At 39.2% G+C, this 9694-nt stretch overlaps 1 protein-coding gene and 1 long non-coding RNA gene across 2 annotated transcripts in view; one reads left to right on the forward strand and one right to left on the reverse strand.

Moving 5' to 3' along the window:
• Positions 1–2969, reverse strand: part of Ankrd42 (ankyrin repeat domain 42) — a 58901-nt gene extending 55932 nt beyond the window's left edge. The window contains exon 1 of the mRNA XM_046439317.2: positions 2199–2969. Coding sequence (XP_046295273.1) covers positions 2199–2256 — 58 coding nt within the window. The 5' untranslated portion in view covers positions 2257–2969. The remainder of the gene's footprint in view (positions 1–2198) is intronic.
• Positions 2875–9629, forward strand: LOC131423977 (uncharacterized). The gene is made up of 2 exons (XR_009226264.1): positions 2875–4970; positions 6904–9629. It is a non-coding gene; the product is annotated as an uncharacterized LOC131423977 (long non-coding RNA).
• The last annotated feature ends 65 nt before the right edge of the window (positions 9630–9694 follow it).

The raw sequence follows: 9694 nt of genomic DNA on the forward strand, positions 1-9694 counted from the left end.
ACTATTCACAATAACCAAGCTATGGAATCAGCCTAGGTACCGATCCATAGATGAATGGATAAAGAAAATACAGTATACATACACAATGGAGTATTGTTCGGTAATGAAGAATAATGAGCTGTGCACTCAGAAGTCTGAGGCAGGGGTGAAGAAAAAAAAATACTAAAAAAATAAAATAAAATCCTATCATTGCAGCAAAATGGGTGGAACTGAAGGATATCATGTTAGGTGAAACAAGCCAGACACAGAAAGTATTTCATACAAGGAACTTAAAGAAAAAAAAAAAGTTATTTGAAAGTAGAAAAATATAATGAGAAAGGTGCCACAGGCAGGGAGTGGGGGGATTGAATGGAGAGTGGATGGGCACTATGAACATGTGATATGTGCACGTATGGAAATATCACCATAAATCCCATTAATTTGTATAATTAGTGTGTGTTATTAACAAAATCCAAAGTACCTCAGGCACAATTCAGTTACATTTCTATTAAATTGCACTCCTTTCATCAGTGGACATTTCTATTAAATTGCACTCCTTTCATCATCTGACAGAATTGTTGGCAAATTATACAAAAATCCAGCATAATGATGTAATGAGATATCATTTTCTGCTAACTTTTTTCAACAAATATCCATTAATCACCTACACTGTACCAGACATTTTATGCCTGTATTCTGAGCCCTGCAAGCTAAGTCTGATACTATTTTATACCTAAGGAAATTGAAGGCAGAGATTTCAAGTAGGATTCCCAATGGTCAAAGAGAAGATAAATTGAAACCAGGATGATCTATTTCCAGATTTAAGCTATAGCAAAGTTGAACTAAAACATACACACTAAACAGAAACTGTTCCAATTTCCCTAACTACCAAAAAAAAAAATCTACATTGAAGAATAAGTGGGAGAATGAGATAGAAGTATGATGGTAATGAAATAGAAAGTTAAAATATAAAGACAGAGTGTACTATCTTTTCAAAAAAAGGAATTAAATGATCAGATTTTTAACACTGAGTTTATATGGCTGGTAGTGAGAAAATTATTGACTAGGGAGCAAAACGGCAAGATTAGCAAGTCAGGGAGACTATGTAAGAACATAAACACCACTTTAGACCAGAATAATTGAGACCCTCAACTAAGACAGTAGCAGTGAAACAAACGAAAACAGATTCAACGGATAGTAATGGAAAAAGGATGACCTGAACTTGGATGAGTATAGTGGGTGAAATAAGGAAAGAGTAGTGGAATAAATCCAAGGTATCTTAGTCACTTGAATGCAATCTTGCCATTGAGATAGAAAACATTAAGGGATATAAGAGTTTATGGATACAAAATTGCATTTTGGGCTGGAAATATAGCTCAGGTGGTAGAGTGCTTGCCTTGCTGCACAAGGTCCTGGGTTCAATCCCCAGCACCCCCCCAAAAAAAAATTACATTTGGGGTATCATAATCTTGAGGTGCCCAAGGAAGTTTTCCAAAAAAGAGATGCATACTTAAGTTTGCAGTTCAGAGGAGAGATGTGGAATTCAGGCCTCAGTGTTTGGCCTGTAGAAAGCTTTTTCTGACCCTCTTCTCACCCCATAATGAAACCAATGGAACTTTATATTCCTTTCCAATACTTATCACATGAGTCAGTATAAGACAGATTATGCGCCTGCCTTCTTTAATGCTATTTCCTTGCAACACTGCCCACGGTAGACACTAAATATTTATGAAGAGTTGAATGAATAACACAGAACAGAAGCCACAGTACATGACAGGGGGGGAAAAAGGGACCACTTTTAGACGGCACCATCAAGGGAAGAAAACAACACTTAAGAATAGAGCAAAGTAAGTCAGCAAAGGAAAGGAAGACCCAATAGAGTGAAAAGGAAAAAAAAACTAGGTGAGCCTAAATTATTATCTCCACAGGATCAAATACTGCAGAGAAGTCAGGTAATAACTTAAAAGGATCCAAAAGATTAAACCAGAGTTGATGTCAATTTGAGCAAGAAGTTTCAAAGGATGCGGATCAAAATAAAGGGGGAAATGAGGGAGGATGACAGATGGGTGAATAGTCTGGGGAATCAATGAAAATAAAGAAGGGGAAAGAAGGCGTGACTACTCTAAACGGAAAATGCCAGCAGAGGCTAGGGCTGCTGTGGGCTGATGTGTGAAAAGAAGTGTGGCAAAGTCAAGAGCCAACAAAATAGTCTGACTCACACGTGTTTGCAGTCTCCTTAAAGGAAGAGGAAGGGCCCGAATTGGCCACCCCAGGCATGGTGCAATCCCTCAGACTCCCGGGAGGAGTGGAACCCCTGCTGCTGCGGCGGTCTTCACTTGCTCTCACCCAGGAGCCACTGTAGCGGCTGCAGCCGTCTTCGTCGTCGTCGCTGGGACGGTAGCCAGAGTCCTCCCTGCTTGCTCTCTCCCAAGAAACCCTACCTCGGGAACCTTCGTCTTCACTTTCTCTCTCCCGGAAGCCACGGAGACGGCGACTGGCGTTTTCGCTAACGCTCACCCCCGAGGAGTCGCTGGCCACATAGCCGCGGTCCTCACTTACTCCGTCCCAAGAACTACTGGGGTAGTGGCTACCATCCACACTCCCTCTCTCCCAAGAGCCACTGAGTCGGCGGTTGTGGTCTCTGACTGTAGCACCAGAGTCGCTCGAGTGCGGGTCGCCGACGTCACTTGAACTCAAGTCGCTGCTGGGGAAGCCGCGGTCTCCCCTCACTTTCACCCAAGAGCTGCTGTGACGGTGACCACCATCTCCCTTGACTCTCTCCCGAAAGGCACAGCGGTGGTGGCCTATGTCTCCAACGACTCCGCGAGTCCCTGCGGGAGAAGCCGACGTCTTCACCCACTCTTCCCAAGGAGACCTTGAGGCGATTGTCGCCTTCTTCACGTTTTCTCTCCCTGTTGTCGGTGAGACAAAGTCCCTGGGCTTCGGCAACTCTTCCCCTGGAATGGGCGCAGTGAGAACCGTGTCGGCCGTTTACCTTCCACGCATGATGGCTGGTACGGCGGCCGCCGTCTTCATTTACTACTCCCCGCGAGTCGCTCTGGCGGCGGCCGCCGTCGGCGGAAGCCCTTTCCTCTGAGTCGCTTTCCAGCGTCCCGACTCCGGCCACCTGGAGGGAGTGGTGGCGGAGCCGTTGCCTTGGAAACGAGTAAACTTCCGGCGTGGTGCGGTAATTTCCGATTGCTCATTGATACGTCACTTCCTACTTCCTTCCTTTCACCTTTTTCAAGGCTTTGCTTTTGGAGCGGTGGGAAGTAGGTGTGGATCAGTTTTCGGTGAGATTTTTGATCCGTCTTGAAGAACCTATCGAAGCCTGAGGTTCATCTTGAGAACAGCTTGTCATCCATCTCGCCCTCTATCGCTCAGCGACCCAAATGGAGGCCCCAGGACTGCAGTCTGCGTAGGTGACCTGTGTAGCGCGGGCCGGGTGGGGCCTTTTCGTCCTTGGCAAACCTAATATACTTTTTCAGTGCTGATTGGAAGAAAATCTGTTCTTATCCTGTAATTTCACAAATATTGAAAAAGACCTAAGAGAGAATTTAGCAGCTACAGCCGCTGGCGTTATTGAGTGCCTACTAATGCCGGGCTCTGTGATTATCTCGCTAGGTGTTAATCCCCATTTTACAGGTCAAGACTCAATATATCAGTAAATTTCTAACGTCGGACAGCAGGTAAGTTGTAAAGCCGGTGTAAAAACACAGGTCATTCATTCGTCGAAAGACTGCTCCAGGTCTTCTAACCTCAAATCCAGATTTCTTTCACTGTAACATGTTCCTATTCAACAATCTGACTAAAATCTTTCTCTCCAACTCCATTGATTAACACAATCGCTTCCATTCACTATTTGTTGTAAATTTATGGGTCAGGTTTTGTGCCAGCAGCAGAAAATACTAAGAGTTCTCTGCCCTTCAGGGATATGGCCCACCTTGCTTCCCCTCTCAGCTGTTTTTTCCACTATTAATGCCTTACCACACATATCTTCTCCCTTCAAGAATAATGAACTGGGGTCCTGGAAACACTTTTTCATATATGTGCTGTGCTGTTCCTACTACCCAAAACTACCCTGCCTCCCCCATCCCCAAACCCATCATCCCACCCTCCAGCTTTGTCCAGAGGACACATTTGGGGAATTCTGCAGACACTACCTCTTCTCTTTTGAGGTACAATTACCTTTCTTGAACATAGCATCTTGTAATTAATAATAAATTTACTGAATTCATAAATCACTCCGCCCCCACTATATGAAGTGCTTTATTTTAGTTTTCTTCTGTAATTCATACTGCAGCCTTCCAAAATAGATATTCCTTTTTACAGATCAAAAAAAAAGGCACAAAAGTTTATTGCTTAAGGATACACAGTAAAAATATCTGAGTGAAGAGTCCAACTTAGGTCCTTCAGTCTTGCTGCACATATTCTCAGAGTCTTAATTTCCACGAACTATATCAATTAGATCACTTATCACCTTTGTATTGTAATTGCCTATTTAACAGTTCTCACTTCCACCCCAACCTCCAGGGGTTCTGAGCTTCTGGAAGGTAGAGACTATATCTTATCCATCTTGGCATTCTTAACATCTGGAATATTTACTTCAAGGAAAGGGCTTAGTTGGAAGCTGTTGGGTGGATGAGTGGGGTGGCTTGAAAGATTGTCAGGTGGATGAACAGATAAAGTTTGAAAATAAGGTTTTTTTATTATTAAAAAGAAGTTTGGGATTAGTCTTCATTCCAATCTGATTTCAGAAATGGGGAACTGTGGCCATTAGTCTTTCATATTTATTGAGTTATAAATATGAGCAATTTTATGCTAAATGGTTCACAGATACTTTAAACCTAATCTTTACTATTATTTTTATTTTTACAGATGAAGAAACAATTCAGATTGGCCAAGATCAAATAACTAAAAGTTGGGGAGTTGGAACCTACTAAAACTGACTCCAAATTAATACAGTGCTTGTAGCCACTTCTGTAATAATGGTAAAGGCTTTACTTTTTGCTATGTTATATAGGGTGAAAGAACTCATGGAGGGAATGAGGCAGCACATGACAAATCTTTAAAGGATACACACATACCAAGAAGAGTCAGAACAGGAAGCAGAAACAAGTAGCAGAGAAACAGATAAGGTTAAATCCCCCAAAATAAACTTAAGAGGAATTAAAAATAAAAGCAAGAATGAGCCAGACGTGGTGGCATACATCTGTAATCCCAGCAGCTCAGGAGTCTAAAGCAGAAAGATTGCAAGTTCAAAGCCAGCCTCAGCAACTTAGTGAGACCCTAAGCAACTTGGCAAGACCCTATCTCAAAAAAAAAAAAAATTTTTTTTAAATGAATATCCTAAAGTATTCTATCTTTGACAAAAGTCACTAGAAACAAAACATTAAGAAAAGAGAAGTGTTCCCAACTATGAAGCTAACGTAACCCTAACCAACTCTCTCAAAATTTTATTTTATTTTTTAAGTCTTTATTTTGTTTATTTTTATGTGATGTTGAGGATCGAACCCAGTGCCTCACACGTGCAAGGCAAGTGCTCTGCCATTAAGCCATAACCCCAGCCCTCTCTCAAAATTTAAATATACATTAGCTATGAATTAGCAACTGTCTGGTTGTAAAGTCTTCAAAATAACTTGCTGATATACATATCTTATGATAGTCATTACAACACTTTGTAATTATAATTAATTAGGAAAAAACTTGAATATCCATTGGTAAAAGAATGGCTGAATAAATTTTACTACTTTTATAATACAGAATATTTCAGAGTGGTAGAAATGCAAATTTAAATGAATTAATCAGCATGGAAAGAATTGTAAGATAACAGTGAAAAAAGATGTAAAATAATATATGTATGTGGGGGCTGGGGTTGTAACTTAGTGGTAGAGTGCTTGCCTAGCATGTATGAGGCACTGGTTTCAACTCTCAACACCACAGATAAAGTCAAAGGTCCATTGACAACTAAAAAATATTTTAAAAATTAAAAAAAAATTATATATATATATATATATATATATATATATATATATATGAAATCCCATTTAATTTTTTAAAAGAATCATAAGCTTAGAAAGGATCTATACCATATTGTTAACTCAGTGATTATGCATAAGTGAAGAGAGGGTATGAAAGTATTCAATTTTTTATGATTGTTCTTTTGATTTAGGAAAAAACTTTAAATCCTTACCAAATTAAAGATAGAAGCAAAGAAAAACATTTACTGTCACATAAAGCAAAGAAGGTAGTTTAAGAAATAATGAGCCAAGAGAGATTAAGGAGCTAAGAAAAGGACACTAGTTTTAGCAAAAAAATCATTGATATACTGAGGAGAGCAATTTTAGTAAAACAGTGTATTAAAGATATAAAAACCAGATTTGTACAAGATTTCAAGGTAAGTGGCTAATTTTAAAGGAAGTTTCTTGCCGAGCATGGTAGCACATGCCTATAATCCCAGTGGCTTGGGAGGCTTAGGCATGAGGAATGCAAATTCAAAGCCAGACCGAGCAACTTAGGGAGGCCCTGTCTTTAAATAAAATATAAAAAGGACTGGGGATCTGGCTCAATTGTTAAGCACCCTGGGTTCCATCTCTGGTACCAGAAAATAAAGGAAGTTTCTCAGTTGAAACAAGGTTCAGAATTCATGCTGGAGGAGACATCTAGCATTTCAGAGAATAGAAATTTGTTTTTGAGTTGGAGATTGTGGGTCCAGTTTGTAAAAATTGCTTTCACCAACTTTTCCAGAGTAAAGTGATAAAGTATGGTCTCTCTCTCTCGTCTCCCACAAATCACCTTTTGATATCTAGTTCCACAGAAGGGAGCAGGGCCAGCTATAGTCATATAAGTTACTTGGGTTTTAATTACCATCTCTTTCTGCTCATGTACTCTAAACCCCCATGGGATAGTCTCACTGTTTTCCAGGCTGTCCTGGAACTCCTGGGCTCAAGTGATCCTCCTGCCTCAGCCTCTCCTGGATACCTGGAACTACAGATGTGCATCACCCTGACTGCCCATGTACTCTTCTCTTTTACTCCCAGGCATTCTTGTTCTCTCTTTGGTGCTTACCTCCAAATCCTCTCTGAGGTACCCTGTGAATACATTTTGGTTCCTATTTAACTTAACTTGTCCTCCTCTGCCCAAAAAAATACCCATTATCTCAGGGAACTGACCCCATTTAGGATTAGGAGAGAACTTCCAGCTTCACAGAAGTTCAGGCATTTGACAAAAGCTCTTGACTTTCCATTTCTGCCTCCAATTTACCTATTTAGTCAACTACATCTTTCTATTTGCAGGTGTGGTTAGATATCTCTTTAGGTTTTCCTGAATATTTTTCATAAACCTCTTTCAGGGTGCTAACTAGTCTGCAAGACCAGCCGGCCAGCCAAAAAAACATAACTAGAATATAGACACCTCCATTTTGAGTTAAACTGTTACATAGGAATTACTAAATTTGTAAATTATAAGTCCTGATTTTTTTCTTCCCAATGCTTATTTTTAACTTGTTTTTTTAACTTACTTTGAGATTGCTTTGTATTTTCCAGACCATCAAAATTGGAAAAGTTACACTAAGACCAGATAATATTATAAAGTAGGTATAAACTTAATGAAATGTCTACATTTTGGGGCATACACAACAACCTTCCTTTTATTCTTTTGCAAACTTGAACTCTCAAATTTCAAATATAATGTTCCACCTTTTCTGGGGCTTCCTTTAGCTTTTCTTGGCGCACTTTTCAGTGTTGATTACTAATTCTAGCTCCCAGTGCTGTGTTGAATATTAGTTGGTACCAAAATCTAAGGTGGCTGATTTCTAAATTGATTACTCTAACTGGCTGTTCATTAGAATTGACTGCAGAGCTTTCTAAATATTTGAGATGCCCTTGAATGAGAATCAACTAAATGAGACTTGATAGATGAGGAATCTCTTAACTTTCACTGTGATTCTAATAGGCAGCTAAATTTAGGGCAGCGCTAGATCATTACCCCACATCTGGCTTCCCACCTCAGGAAAAATAGGAATTGAACTCTGAATTCCAACAGTAATTACCAATGACCATCTCACAAAAAGCATTGTCCTTCCTCCATTCCAAAGTTAGACCCTTACATTTCATTAACTCACATCCACACTAACCTTTGTATCTAGACTTGGCACCCCATACTCAGCAGTTAAAGTATTTCTCAGTCTTACCATATATTTGTGACTTAATTTGTTGTCTAGCCCATCCCTTAAAGGTGTTTTTTTTTTTTGTTTTCCCTATTGCCAAGTTTTTCCTCCTCTACTTTTCTTGCCTTTTTTTTTTTTAATTGGGATGTTTCTTTTTGTTTTGCTTCCCTTCCCCCTTTAAATTTGTGGTTTATAATATTTACATTCTTCAGGACAGAGTCCATGTTAAATCTCTCATTTTTAACCAAAAATTTAATTATACATGAAAGTAAGAATGTATTTGGGCAGAATATACATACATAGAGTATAACTTAATTCTATTTAGGTGTGGTCATACATGATGTGGAGTTACCCTGGTCTCTAATTCTGTTGTCTTTCCTGTTCCCCTTCCTAGTCCCTTTTCCTTGTTTCCCTTTGTCTAATCCAGTGGGCTTCTATATTCTTCCCCTCCCCACCCTCCCTTATTGTGGTTTAGCATCCATAAATCAGAACAATTGGCCCTTGGTTTTGGGGAGGATTGTCTTATTTCTCTTAGCATGAAATAAGATCTACCCATTTACCAGCAAATGCCTTAATTTCATTCTTCTTTATGGCTGAATAATATTCCATTGTGTGTATATACCACATTTTCTTTACCCATTCATCTGTTGAGGGACACCTACATTGTTCCATAGCTTGGCTAATGTGAGTTGAGCTGCTGACATGAATATTTGCCTTCTTTCTTTAGCACTTTTTTTCCCTTATCTTCCCAGCTGCCAGCTTTTTATTTCCCAAGGAATTGTCCTTGGCCCTCTTCTCTCTCTTATGGATACACTTGGTATGCTGATAGTTTTGAATATCACCTTCCTTTTGAACACTCCATACCTGTGTTTGATTAAACCTATGCAGTGTCTCCAGAAAAATGTATAACAGAAAATTCAGCCTACATTTTTTTAATTCACAGACCCCCAAAATTCTTCCATTGCAGCATTCATGTATACTGAAATATATCACTTTGTTTAACATGTATAATGGCTGCATGTCCAAGAAAGTTCATCATCTATTTGAAAATTACCAGGTTTTAGTCATGAAAATCAGTTTTTTAGAACACATGACCCATTTGAATCCTTTACATCTGCTATTAATTCTCCAAAAGATATCCTTCCTATCAATGTGGCTTTCACTTACAGTTATCCTTGAAGCTCACATATTACCATCTTTGTAAAGTATTCCTTAACCCACCTCCAGGTGATTTGGTATGCCTACTTCTATCTTAGCATTTATCTTGTGTTTTTTATTTTTATTGCATTAGTACTGGAATAAGACAAAGGCAGGTTCAAATTTTGTATAACATCTGAAGTGAGTAGCTGAATTTTATCTATAAAATGGAAATATCATCTATCATGTAGCATAGTTTTAAGTATCAAAGAAAATACTTATAGAAAGTCTGCCAGTGCCTACCACATAGTAAGACCTCAATAAACAAATATGTTTCAGTGTTTTATACCTATCTCCTCCGAATAAATGGCAGAAGGTACTCATCTCATGTCTCAGAGTACCTGGCTCATA

The sequence above is a fragment of the Marmota monax genome, unplaced genomic scaffold (assembly GCF_021218885.2).
Source record: "Marmota monax isolate L192 unplaced genomic scaffold, Marmota_monax_Labrador192_F-V1.1 WCK01_AAM20220418_F8-fsc00096, whole genome shotgun sequence".
Classification (NCBI taxonomy): Eukaryota; Metazoa; Chordata; class Mammalia; order Rodentia; family Sciuridae; genus Marmota; species Marmota monax.